At 32.2% G+C, this 14,753-nt stretch overlaps 1 protein-coding gene across 3 annotated transcripts; it reads right to left on the minus strand.

Annotated features, from left to right (window-relative positions):
- Positions 1–1,305: 1,305 nt before the first annotated feature.
- LOC130954477 (elongator complex protein 5) lies at positions 1,306–5,570 on the minus strand. Of its 3 annotated transcripts, none has more exons than XM_057881221.1 (10): positions 5,268–5,570; positions 4,934–5,139; positions 4,358–4,450; positions 3,838–3,995; positions 3,636–3,682; positions 3,029–3,065; positions 2,640–2,860; positions 2,459–2,548; positions 1,829–1,904; positions 1,306–1,749 (listed from the first exon to the last, which is right to left on the minus strand). In XM_057881221.1, exons 2-10 carry the CDS (start codon positions 5,098–5,100, stop codon positions 1,565–1,567), a joined length of 1,074 nt encoding a protein of 357 aa, XP_057737204.1. In that variant the 5' UTR covers positions 5,101–5,139; positions 5,268–5,570; the 3' UTR covers positions 1,306–1,564. The 3 variants fall into 3 exon arrangements, with proteins under 3 accessions (XP_057737204.1, XP_057737203.1, XP_057737202.1); XM_057881220.1 differs by having other exon boundaries at positions 1,308–1,749; positions 3,029–3,098; positions 4,934–5,100; XM_057881219.1 differs by having other exon boundaries at positions 1,308–1,749; positions 3,029–3,098.
- Positions 5,571–14,753: the final 9,183 nt, after the last annotated feature.

The following is a 14,753-nucleotide window of genomic DNA, read 5'->3' on the forward strand; positions in this document are numbered from 1 at the left end:
GATTAAATTACAAGGTTGGTCTCCATACTTTTACTAAAATTGTAAATTGGTTCCTATTGTCAAACATGTGCAGCTCACATGTTTAAAATAGAGAATATTTTAAGAATATTCTATTAAATCAAACACGTTTTGAACGGCAGCAACTAAATTGCAAATTTTAATTCTCTTTAGGGACTCAATTATAAACTTTTAAAGTGTAGAAATCAATTTACAATTTCACTAAAAGTGTAAGGACCAATTTGCAATTACAAAAGGCAGATTCATAAAGTTTGGAAAGGGAGCATTTGCTCGGGCATATACATACTTTAAAATTTTAATTTTGATGCATAGTCCAGTCAAACAGTTTTTTTATGACTGCGTTTGTTTACAAAGACAGGACATTGAGACAGGGACACTGAGACACAAAATCGTATTTGATAGAGGAGACATGGACAGAGACAATGTGTTTAGAGACACTGAATTAGTGTATTTTGTGTCCATCCTGACAGGAAGCATACTGAGACACTAACAAAGGACACAACTTATTTTTCGATTTTTTTTTCATTATTCTTGTTAATTTTTCATAATTATATTTTTATTATTATATTTTTTATCTCAAATAAATGAAAAAAATGAGAATAAATTGAATTTTCATAATTTGTTCTAGTTTATCACCAAACAGAATACAAGAACACAAAATTTTGTATCTCTGTCTATCAGTGTCTTCTCCTATTCAAACACGTGTAAAACTATTTTACACTAACAATATATTAAAATTAAATTCTAAAAGTATCCATGTTAATATGATGTAAAATATTAACATGTAAAATGTGATGTATGCATATATAGGAGGAGCATGAAATTCAATGGGGGGTAAAACCTCTTTTCATTGAGCCAAAAGTCTATTTCATTGATACTCCTTTCTTGCTTCCACTGAAATACCCTTCTCATATCTATCGAAATGTTCTTATCCATATGTTACTATTACATTCTTCTAATCCACATTTGTGCAATACACCTCTATAACATCCATTTAAAAAGTAAATTATGTTCGTCAAGTGTATATAGTGATGGGATTATCAAAATGTAAATAACATGGAAAACAAAATAATATGCATCTAGAATTATATATATCTAAACAGGTGGTTAGATATACAAAATGATTAATCGATAACTAACACGCACCCAATAATATAATTAATTACAGTTCAATCCCCAAGAAAATAATTCGTTACTTAAAAAAGCGGGTAAAATGGCACTTGCCTCATTCACCCCAACAATTAAATTTGGGAGATAACAGCTACCATGTTAAATATTGTGTTCCATATTAGGATAAAATTTAGCTCGTTAAATAAGCCAACTGTCTAAACAAAATCGAAATTCGAAACCTTAGAATTCAAAACATCATGATCCAAAACGAAATCAGGTTCCTCAGTTAGGCTGTACAAATATTGGAATGTGATACATGTGCATTTTTACATATGAGCACTAAAAACAGTTTCCCCTGTATTAGTCACAATCCTAATCCACCCTTCAATCTATCTTTGATGAAAAACAAATACAGCAGGAAGAGAACAGTAATGTTTTATATATCTAAATCATCATCAGGGTCCTCATCAGAATCTGGCATCTCATCATCCGAATCGCGAAAATATATGATCTCGCCCCTGCCAGAATCCTCCTTTTTGCCACCTGAAATGGGTGTTGTTTCATTGTTGCTCTCTTCCAGAGATCTTCTACCATCATAAATTTGTATTGGTTTACCATTTCCTATAAGAGAATGAAGAGCTTCAGTATTAGCGTATGCACATCATTTGACGGAAGGAGAAAATATAGATCTATTTCATACCTTGGTGTTCAAAAGGAAGCACAACTCTTGACCTATCAACTAGCTCCTTCTCAGACAGCTGCAGATTGAATTGTACCTGTAAAGAAAATCCAAATTGTTTCATATCATTAAGTGACAGTCAACAAAATGAAGTCAACTATACATAATTAAGCATTTATGGCTTGGTCGCAGGCAGAATCCAGTAAGCCTAACTCCGATGTGTAGAAGTACGATATAGTCTCCATCTAAGTGTCGGCAGACGAATGGCTTAGAACAGGTGTGCCTTTCGGTGGGAAGTTTTCGGCACAACAAATTAGTACATAATATAACCGTTTGCTTCCTATTTCTTGTGTGGAAATATGCCATGTAATATTTGAAGCATTTAAACAAAGAAAAACTAAATTAATCACAGTTGGGAGTTTCTGAACCTTTAATCCTTTATGCTAGAGGGCTATATTTTCCAGCAACAAAATTTTGGGTGGGATGGGGGGAAGGAAATTTTGAATCTTGCCCATTTCTATTCAATCAAAACTTCCGGGGAGAAAGTCGTGGTTCAATGTCTCTTATCAAAAGACAATGGTTGGGGTTTTCCTTCTTAAGAAATAGACATGACTCTCCATTTTTTCATCTTAAGGAAATTATAGAACTGACCTTTGGAATTAAACCAGCAACTGCTGCTCCGTCAACTGCTGATACAGGTGCAAAGCTGATTCCACTAGGCCCAACTTTAAATTCTTCGCACTAAATACAAATTGAGAAATACAACCTCAGTGCATTGGTTTTGTCAAATACTTGTTTCAAAAAACCTTAAAAACAGAAATAAAGAAATCACCGTCACTCTAACTCGCCCATTTCGACGTTTGGACCTGATATTAAGTTTTCCTTTGGTCAAATTGGGCTCGGATGAATTCCTTATATAACTTCCCTGACCATCAACAGAATGATGAAATGGGTCAACACTGGCTACAATGGAGGACGTGTACTCAACAGCAGCTAAAGCTCTCTCCTCATGAAGGTCAGAATGCAATAACCCAAAGATACTTGAAATTTGATCTGCAACCAAAGAAAAAAAGAAAGAAATTAGTGAAGAAACAGTTAAAGCATTATGTCAAACTAAGCCATAAACATAAACTTCCAAAACAATCAACTACCCTCCTTATTTTGAATACAGTACACAATGCTAACCAAGGAACTTTATTGAATAAATAATAGAGTGAATACCATGGCTACGCAGATTACTTAAAAGACTTGCAACTGGCTGCATGGATGAATGTCTCATCAGTTCACTTAGCTGATAATATCCAACAAGAATGCATTAGGATCACAGACAGACAGAGAATACAACACAAAGCTAGAAATACAGTTTAAAAAAAAAAAGAGAGACAAAAAGCTTCTGCCCCTCTCTCTACTTATTCCCTAAAGAATTTTAAGTGTAATACCAGTAACTGTGCAGGCACAAATGACTCTCAGAATTACACACTTCATGCAATACTTACCTACAGCAAGAGGGATTCAAAAATTCAAATAGCTACACTATTCACTGATAACATGAAATTTGAACACTGGTCTTAGAATGAAATGGATATTCTATATTCTTAAAAGCTTATATTTCAAGGTGATTTGCATTAGCTCAGAAACATATAAAACTTTTCATAAGTTTCATTGAGCATATGTCCGTTACACAGTTAGCAAATGAAGAACTGAATCATTCAGAGCATTCATCCCCAAGACCCCAACACAAAATAACACAATAAAATTCATGTAAATCTCTATTAAATACTAAAGCAATATTAATCAAAATTTTAATAGTTACAGCATGTAAAATTACCGAGTCTATGGCAACACAAAAGCGGGACTTATTTTCCCCAACCAATCCTGCATGTATGAAATGAAAAGTATTATTCAAAAGAATGTGTCAAGATAAATAAATAATGAATCCAATAAATGAAGCATAATGGTTTTAAGGGGACAAATATCATAATTGTACAAGCTAATTTTGGTGAGAATAAAGAAAGATCTAACTGTAATACCTCGACCGAGGTCACAAATTACTGAAAATAATTTGTTAACATCTTTCACTGTTTTATAAGAACTTAAAATTTGGTTAGAAGGATCCATAATGTCTCCAGATTTCCTTGTCTTATCCTTCCATCCAAGGGGATCTGTATAACAATCCAAAATGTGAATCCTGAAATAACATAGATGCTGAGAAGTTACAATAGTGAATATAATTATCAGTAGTGCTAGGAGCCAGCACATTTGGTAATTTGTAGCCATCAATTAGCCATCATTAGTATTTTTAATGGTGTGAAATTATATCTAATGGTGTGGGATTACACACTTTTTTTTATAGTTAAATGCTGGCTAGATTTTAATAAAAGTGCTAGCCCCTAATATTTTCTCTATAATTATTATAAACAAATCTAAATATAAATTCACGTAAGAGTAAGAGTAAGACATAGCACTTAATGAAGAATTGTAATGCACAAGAAAAATTGAAGTTAACATTCCTCAACACAAGTGTTCCATGAATAAGTTGAAAATATTTACCATTTCTTAGAAGATTCAACGTCCACTCCATTCATCTTTAACAAACCAGTATACGACGATGGACTCCGAGAAAGTGAAACAATCACCATACCTCTATATACAAAATGAAACATTGGAGCATAAGATTTTATATTAAAAATAAGAATTAAGCCTGCTGCGTTTGTTTACAGGCACGGGACACTAAAACAGGGACACGGAGATACGATTTGGCAGATAAGACATGGATGTGTCCAGAGACACTGAATTAATGTATTTTGTGACTATCCGGACAGAAAAGAACAAAGACACTAGCAAAAGACACATCTTATTTTTTATTTTTCCTTTCATTATTCTTGTTATTTTTCATAACTATATATTATTTATCATTATATTTTTTTCCAAATTTTTTGAATGAAAAAAAAAAGAAAACAAATTATACTTTCATAATATGTTCTAGTTTTTCACCAAACAAAATACAAAAATACTAATTATTGTGTTTCTGTCCTTTGTGTCTTGTTCTTAGTATCCTAGGATACAAAACAATTCATAATCATAGAAAACAAAGTTATCATTTTTAGATAAGTGTAGTAAACTTACCGCGACTGAGATTTCCCGGCGACGATGTGTGACGACAATTGAACTAGAATGTGGGAGAACACATTGAATCCAAAAGGGGAAGACAAAGAGTCCTTGATTGTGAGAGCAGGTGCAAGCTCTCCCTCCAATACACCATCCCTAAGAGATCTACAAACTGATTCTGCCATCTTAAGTGCAGAGTCAGCAAAATCCCAACGGTCGAGGCACTAAGTCAGTGAAAAACAATAGCATAAACTACTTGTCATTTCTTAAGCAAAATGGATTCAACGGTTAATTAGTTGCAACTTATTGATAAATGCATGTAATATAATTATAATTAAATAATAATTCTAACCTCAGTGTGGCAGAACAGGCAGAGAGGAACGGCGGCGAGCGGAGGCAGAACGGCTGGCAGATCGAACCTAGCAGACTTGCAGAGCCGGCCGGTGACAACAGAAGACGGCAAGCGAGCGAGCACAACGGAGCAGAAGCCGGCGGCGAGCGGCGAAGGAGAGAGAGGACGGGAGGAGGATGAGTGACGACGGTTATGGGCTACGCCAACGCTTACGTGAGGGTTTTGGGGCGGAGCAGGGTTTTGGGGTTACGGGTTTCCGCATTTCTCTGGAACTGGATCCTCTATACCTCTTAATCGAGGAAAAATGACAAAAAAGGGTTAACCATCAAATGCCTTCAAATTATTTAAACCCAATAAAAATATACTCAAATTTTATTATCTAACAAAAATATTTTTAAATAATTTAAAAATATAATAATAACATTCAATAATAAATATATTTTTTTTAAATATTTTAAAAATTAAATTTTGATATAATTTTTTAGAAACATAATTATAAAAGTAAAATATTATAATATATAAAAATTAGTAATTTTTTATTAAGTATATATTTTTTTATAATTTTATTTTATTAACAATCAATAATATCTTTAAAAAATTACAAAATAATTCATATTTAACAAAAAATACTAAATTTTAAAAATAATAATATTTTATTTTTATAATTATACTTGCAAAAAATTACATAAAAATTCAATCTCTAATGTATTTCTTACATATTTAATGTTAATTTTTTTATAAGATTATCTAATATTAAATATGTATTTCTCAAAAAATACATTAGAGATTGAATTTTGATATAATTTTTTATAAAAATATTTAAAAAATGAGATATTATTATCCTTAAAATTTGGTAATTTTTCGTTGAGTATATATTTTGTTTGTAATTTGTTTGTTAACAACTAATAATACTTTTAAAAAATTACAAAAATATATACTTAAAAAAAAGTTACCAAATTTTAAAAATAATAATATCTCATTTTTTTAATTATACTTGTAAAAGATCACATCAAAATTCAATCTCTAAGATATTTTTTGAAAATATATATTTATGGTTGGGTATCATTGTTTTGTTTTTAAATTATTTAAAGATACTTTTGTCGATAGTAAAATTCGGATGCATTTCTGTCGGCATCTAAATAATTTGAGAATATTTTTTGTGGTTAATCCTAAAAAAATTACAAAAAATAAAAAAATAAAGCAAAAAAAATGAACACCACTTTTTTTTAAAATTAATTATAGATTGTCCATAATAATATTACAAATTATAAAATTTTAAAAATATGTCTATTTGATCTTGAACACCACTTTTTTTAGAAGAATTTGTAGTATTTTGACTGTAATAATATTACAGAATTACAAATAGATTAGAAAATTAATACTATAAAGGCTTGTTTAGGTGTTATTATTGAAAAAGATCTTTTTTATTAAATAATATTTTTTAAAAGATTTTTTTATAAAAGTAAAAGTGATTTTATGTTTAGATGTCTCATATAAAAAATTTTTATTATTTATCAATTATATTTGGGTAAAATAAGATAAAAGTATTTTTTTTCATTTATTATGTGAAAAATATATATATTTTTAAGAAAACAGATTTTTAAAAAAAATATAAATTGTAATTTCTCAAAAAATATATTTTTTTCTAGTACTTTTATTTTTACTATTAAAAATAAGGGTGTATGTGGCCTGGCCCGGCCCCGAACACTTTAGGGGTTAATTTAGTGTGATTTCATCGGGTAAGGGTCTCAAAAATATACCCGGTTATTATTTCGGGTCGGGTCCGGCCCATAGCTCGGGTCACCCGAACTCGGCCCGATGGCCCGTCATCATACACAATTAATATTTTGTGTTATTAGTGATGGATGATGGCTATTCTTATGTGCAATTTAAATATTGTAAACCTTAATATTTTGTGTTATTAGTCATTATAAGATTATAAGTTAATGTTTTATGTTTAAAATGCATAAGACTTTACACTAATGCATAATATTGTTATTTGTATTGATTTAAATATTTGGTGTTATTAGACAATATTAGTATTGATTATGGTTATGCTTTAATTTTAGAGAAGCGTTGGTTCTTGTTATATTTTTTTAAGTGAATTTTATTATGTGAATTGTGAAATAATAGTTGGAGATTAGGTAATTTTTACATGCTAAAGACCCAATTTTCATCCGATTTTTATCCGGTTTTCATCCGACCCTAAGGTGTGTAGGTTTTATTGGGTTTAGGATCGGGTTAGGATCTAAAAATTAGATACGGTCTATATTTTAGATCGGATTTAAATTAAGCCAAACCTAGTATGGCTCGACCTATGTACACACCTAATTAAAAATTTTTCAAATATATTAAAAAATAAAAAAATTAATTAAAAATATCTTTTTAATTGATTTAATAATATCCAAATGAACACTTAGCAAAATTATTATGGGACAGCATATATACGACCACAAATATTCATCACAAATTTTTTGAATTTGTACAATGAGTAGATTTTATTTATAATTTTTGTGCTTAAAATAATGTGAAAAAATTAGGAGCGTTTGTGGCTTGGACAAGATCAAGACTTGGTCCCAAATACAATTAGGTTGGGTCAAATTTGGTCTGATTTCATTATTACATAGGTTAAATTAGAAGTTTAGAAAAATAAGTTGGGTTAGTTTAATGATTAATTTATTAGTCTGCGTAAGTAAGTGTCGAAATTTAAATTCCGTTTTATATATATAGCAATTTATTTATTAGTGATAAACTTTTAAATGAAACTCAAATAATTAGTCTTTAATCTATTGGATCGGAGAATATCGTAAAAAATAAAAAAATAATAATAAAATTAAAAGTTTAGAAAATTGGTATAGTTAAACTATTTAATTGGGTTAAGATCAACACATCTAGTGAGGGAGACTCAGTCTGCATTTGTAAAGGGCCGCAAAATATATGATGGTGCCCTCATTGCTTGTGAGACAGTCCACTGGCTTAAGCTGCCAAAGAAGCAAGCGGCAATTGTTAAATTAGACTTTCAGAAAGCCTATGACAGACTGAGATGGAGCTTTGTGGATATAGTACTACAGAAGATGGGTTTTAGTCTTAGATGGAGAACCTGGGTGAAGAAATGTGTGACTACAGCATCTATGTCATTGTTAATCAATGGGTCACCAACCAAGCCGATCAAGATGGAGAGGGGCCTCAGACAAGGCGATCCTCTCTCCCATTTCCTGTTTGTTCTTGTTGTTAATGTTCTACACAGGATGGTGGAGGAGGCGGTTAGAAATGGCAGAATCTCTCCACTGTTGGTGGGAATGGACAATATAGAATTGTCGCATCTCCAATTTGCAGACGACACAATCCTATTTTGTCCTTAGGAAATGGAGACGCTAGTGAATTATAAGAGGCTCCTACGTTGTTTTGAGTTAATGTCTGGCCTGAGTATCAACTTTGAAAAGTCGAGCCTAATTTCAGTCAACTGTGAGAAGGAATGGGTGACGAATATGTGTGGTCTGTTGGGATGTGCCGAAGAGGTATTACCTATCAGGTATTTAGGAATATCTCTTGGCGCTAATCCTCCGTTGGTGAAGACCTGAAAACCAATCAAAGATAAGGTGGAAGACAAGCTGAGCTTATGGAAAGCTAGATCTCTCAACAAAGTGGGTAAGTTGGTTCTCATAAAATCTGTTCTCAATAGCCTGCTGGTTTACTACTTAAGCTTGTACAAGATGCCAAAGGGGGTTGCAGAAAAGATCATTGGACTTCAAAGAAGGTTCTTGTGGAGTAAAGAATATGGGAATAACGGGATACCACTGGTGAAATGGGAGGTAGTTCAGGCTCCGAGAAAGCTAGGTGGCTTGGGGGTGTGAGATGCTCTAATTAGGAATGCGTCGCTTCTGTTCAAGTGGTGGTGGCACTTTTCAAAGGAGGACTGCCCGCTTTGGAAAAAGGTTGTATGCTCTTGTAATCAGTTGGACCCAACTGTAACGTTATCAACCCAACCTTTTCTATCAAGAGGGGGTCGTGAAAAGATATTTGCCAACTTAATATTAAGGAGCAACAGACTAGAGATATGATGATTAAGGGTCTGTCCATGGAGGTCGGAAACGGCAGAAACATTTATTTTTGGGAGGATGCTTGGTTACAAGGTGGCTCTTTGAAAGATTGTTTTCCGAGACTCTTCTCTGTTTCAAATCAACAAGGATCCGTAATAGGGGATTGTGGGTTTTGGGATGGGCTAGAGTGGGTATGGGACTTCCAATGGAGGAGAGAACTCTTCCAATGGGAGTTAGAGTTGCTCAATCAATTTCACGACCGGTTACGGGTTGTAAGGTTATCGGTTGATAGAGAGGATTCAGTTGTATGGAAATTTGATAAAATTGATATTTTTTCTACTAATTCTTTTGTGCAGATGCTTCAAAAAGAGACTCTCTCAGTCGACATCATGAGTTACAACTTCACAAGCTCCATTTGGAGAGGCTTGGTTCCTCCAAGAGTTAAGCTATTTGCTTGGTTTGTGCTAGTAGGCATGGTCAACACAAAGGAGAGGCTGAGTAGACTTGGCATTATTAATCATCATGACAATATGTGTGTGTTGTATAAAAAAGACATAGAATTTATACATCATTTATTTTTTGCTTGTGAGTTTACGTGACAGGTATGGTGTGCTTGGTTGACGTTTACTGGTAGAGCTTGGACCACTCCGGGAACCGTTAAAGAGTTCTTTGAGAGTTGGACTGGAGTAATAGGTGGGAAGTCTGAGCAAAAGAAATGACTGATAGGATTCTGTGCGGTTATTTGGAACATCTGGTTGGAGCGGAATAGCAGAGTTTTTCAGCGAGTAGAGACAAGTGTTGAAGGAGTAAAGATTCTGTCCTTCTTGAATTACAAGGAATGGTGTGGAGTTGATCCTTTTGGTTGTTGATGGCAATGACGGAGATGACAACGGATTATAACTTTTTATTTATGTTTAGGTTTTGTTTATTGTTGTCCTTTGTTCTTCTGCTCCACTTTATTGTGTTGAGCTACCTGTGTTCAAAAAAAAAAAGATAAGGATAATTTAAAAGTTTTAGTTAATTTTTAAAAAAAATAATAATAATTTAAGGATTGAATACTTTTGTTATACAAATTTTTTTTTATGAATATAAGTTTAATTTTATTTTTATGTGAATAATTTTGTTAGTATTCTGAATATTCATAGATAAAAATAATTATTTTTTTTTAAAATAAAAATAAGAATATAAACAAAAGTGGCTTAGGAATCTCTTGTATCTTGGAGTGATATTTGCATATGCATTATCATCTAATAATTATTATTTTAAAATATTAATTTTTAATAATATTAAAATAAAAGAATTTATTTTTAATATACTAATACATGCAATTACATTTATTTTTTGGATGATTATTTATATGGTCAATGAATAAAATAGTTATTTTTTAATGTGACATTATATAATTAGATACACGTATAAAATTATTTTACATAATACATCAAAATTAAATTTAAAACAAAAATAAAATACAAACCAAACATTATCCTTAAAAAAATACAATTCTCTTAATTGTAAAATATATGTTTGAGAATAGAAATAGTTTCGGACTCCAAAAAATAGAAATATTTTAAAGATAAAATATTCGCTAAACAATGTAATCTAAAATTAACTCAATAATAGACTCCTAAACTCTATGCACTTATTCAATTTTTTTTTATTTAATTATTCTGGTCTCTATAGTTTTACCAAATTTTTAATTAGATTCCTATATTTTTTTCTTTTTAATTGGATCCCTACACTATTTTAATTTTGTAATTAAGTTCTTTCTAATGTAAAAAATATTAGAGTTAACTGAGTATTTTTTCGCAAATTGAAAGTATTTATAATTAAAAATTTAATTAAATTTTTGAGGGCTTGTGTTTTGGTAAAAATATTATATTAATCTTAAGATTTTTAACATTAAAAAGACGTAATTACAAAATTAAAAGTAGTGTAGGAACGCAAATGAAAAGATAAAAAATATAGGGATCTAATTAAAAATTTAATAAAACTATAGGACTAATAGAATAATTAAATTTTTTTTTTTGGGACATTATGTACTTATTGATAATGGCATATATGTTACAAACGGACGTCCCAGGTAAAGGCTTGAGACAATAATTATGCATACTTGTTTGATAGGTAGAAACCAAATACAGTTGTAATTTGTAAATGATGTTTTTTTTTTTTTTTTTTGGTGTACAATTTGTAAATGATATTTTCGCAAATGGACGACCCAAATTTCTTGTTACAATGGACGATCCAAATTTCTTGATGGAGACTAGTGCTTTTAAGTTTAAACAAATTCAGTGGAGACAAGTTTGATTATTTTGTTTTGAACTATTTAATTATTTTAAGGTAAAAAATAAAATATTTGAATGATTCATCACTTTATTAAAAATATATCTCAAATAATATATACAAATAAATATATAAATAAAAAATTTCAAGAGTCAACATTATACCATCAATATTCAATACAAAAAAACATCTGAAATTTTCAAAAAAAAAAAAAACATCCACAACAAAAAACATTATGTATCATCATATTTTTGTCAGAAAAACAAAAAAATCTAACGGTATCGAATTACGGTTATACTTACCGTTTGAATTAATCAGATGGTATAAATCTCACCGATAAATATTTATTGTTGGAATTTTTTCATCCGACGGTAATTACCGTTAGATTTTGCAACGGATTATTAGCTCGAAAAACCAATTGACTTCGACAAATTTTTTCGATGGTATTGTTGGCACCAAAAAATGTTGTTTTTCGCACTATTACCATAAGATTATTTCATCGGTAAATCTAACAGTAATGTTAATTTTTAAAAAAAAATTGAAATAAATAGTCAATTTTAATTTTTTATTTAAAATTATTTTTTACACAATTAATGGACAATTCATAAATAATAAATTTCTATTACTTAAAATAAATAATACAATGTTTAAATAAATTAAAAGTCAAGTACATTAAATAAATATAATGAAACAATAAAACGAAACACTTATAACTAAAGATCTAGGTAGTTCTCGTCGTCGTCGTCCTCATTGTCGGTCTTGTGGCCTTGAAGAGACGGCGCAGAAGGCGGTGATGTTTGTGTGCCACCAGTAGGGATGATGCCAGCGGCATGCATCTGAGCCTAGTACACCTCCATTTGAGCCTCCATACGTTGAACCGCTCTAGTTGCTCCCTCCACTCCAATTTGAGGTCATCCGTATTTGTCACGCGTGTAAGAATTTTCTGATACCTCTCTCGATAATTGTTCAGCTCATGAGCCTACTGGTGAAGGCTGCGTTGGAGCACCTGCACCTGTAGCCTCAAATCCACGCCTTCTTCGGATTCGACGACTCGACTGGTGGCAGAGTCTGACGATGGCCTCAACGTGGAGGTGCGGAGGCTGTTGGCAAAGAATGACCCCAAACCATATATGCGATTCTTGTACGACACTGAGGCGGTCTCGCGCCAAACTGCGTCAAGATCGACGACTGTAGTTGCAAAGCCATCAGTGGCGTCCTCCCCACTTTGGCGAGACTGCTGGGTCGTGATCTTTAGTCTCTGTATGTAGGACTCTTGTGTAATGCAAGTTATTGTGATTAGTATGACAGATATATAGTTAATCTCTAATAATTTTATACTAGAAAATCATATATATGTTTACTCACATAATAATCCTGAGACTGCTGATTAGCAAATATCGCTTTGTTCTCCTTTTAGCGTGTGGTTGTACTTGAACGTCTCCGCTAATGTCGCTTTGCGATCTAACGACTTCGACTATACATGTTGCATTGAAACAATATGATTAGGATGCCTAGTAATGATATGTAAAAGAATATAACTAAGTTATTAACAAAACTAAAGTCACTACATACCAACCTTATTCAACTTTCAAAATCTATCAATTTAATATAATTAAATTTATAGAATAAAATCACAAAATAAAAAGAATAGTAATAGAAAAATGAATTTGAATATTCAATAGGAGTAATATATTCAGATTTATAGATTTTATTAATCTATTAAATTTCGAATCTATTCGAAATCCTCTATAAAGATTCTCTTCTCAAATTGAATACTATTCAATACTATTCTATTTATTTATTCTATTTATACGACTAATTTCTACGATTAATCCTTTTATATTATAAGTATTAATATAGAAGTATTAATAGAAAGAACTATTACTAAATTAATCTTCTATTAATAGATAAATCCTTATTAATAGAATAGGGAGATCTCATATATATATTTCATATATTTTCCATTTTTCGACTTTCTTTCAAATTACGCCTAATGGAGTATCAAACCTAGCTTAGTATTCATGAAGGTCGCTGAGCCGCCGGTATACTTGGACGATTGGCCGATTTTCTGTTAGCTCTGTTGGTGAAACGCCGATGCCTTAACCCTTCATCGGTCTCCCGATGAACTAATAGAGCCTTCTTTATTTCCAATTGGAGCCATGTCGTCAGGTGGCCCCGTCCCTCACGAGCATCTTCCAGTATCTGTTGGAGCCACCGACCCATTCTATGATCAAATATCTTCCTGATGGTAAGATTGTGCTCAGCATCCCATATAAAGTGCAGCTAGCACAAAGAAACTTTAAAATTAGTTAATCAAAATAAAAGATATAAACTAGTTTAAAAGGTTTGAAACTAAAAAAAGGTAATTACCCCTAAATACACACGTTGTTGTTCGGCGCAAACCTAACAACAATAAAACACTATGGCAATTCCTTAATCAGGAAACAGGAAACCTTTCAAGCAACCAAACCTAAATTCACAAAACAACAAACAATAACTAGGCACTTGCAGCAATAACCATAATCAGTAAACAAGAAACACTAACCTAGCAACCAACCCTAAACCTACTATACAAGAAACAATAACCGGAAATTTTCACTAATAATCATAATCAGTAAACGGAAACCACATTCAAGCAATCAAACCTAAATCCACCAAAATATAATCAAGTTTTAAGCACTTTTAGCAATAACAATAATCAGAAAATTTATAAGACTCAAAGTGATACTTATCCCGTGCCGTCACTAGGTCAAATGGTCAATCATATGAGAGAGGTGGTGGAGGGGCATCAGCTGCCTCACTTCTATGAGAGGACTCCGGGGACACAACTTCCGTCACTGGAGGTGGTGTTGCCGTGGCAACGGGCTGCTGAGCGGTAGGAGATGGCGTCGTCACCATCGACGAAGGCACGTAGTTGAGATCAGGGACCATGATAAACAGCTGGTCCGCTAAATCCGCAACCTGTGGCATCACGGGGGTAGTTAGAGTAGAGGGAGAGAATCCAGAATTTTTGGCGGTACCAGAAGGAACCCTCCCTCTACCCGGACTACGATTACGACTACGACCACGACCAGCAGCCTGATCCGTCAGACCTCTACCCGTCGCCATGTTTGCAAATAGCATACCAATTAACAGAAATTCAGAAAAATAAATCAACAATAAATTC

Source organism: Arachis stenosperma, chromosome 10, assembly GCF_014773155.1.
Source record: "Arachis stenosperma cultivar V10309 chromosome 10, arast.V10309.gnm1.PFL2, whole genome shotgun sequence".
NCBI lineage: Eukaryota > Viridiplantae > Streptophyta > Magnoliopsida > Fabales > Fabaceae > Arachis > Arachis stenosperma.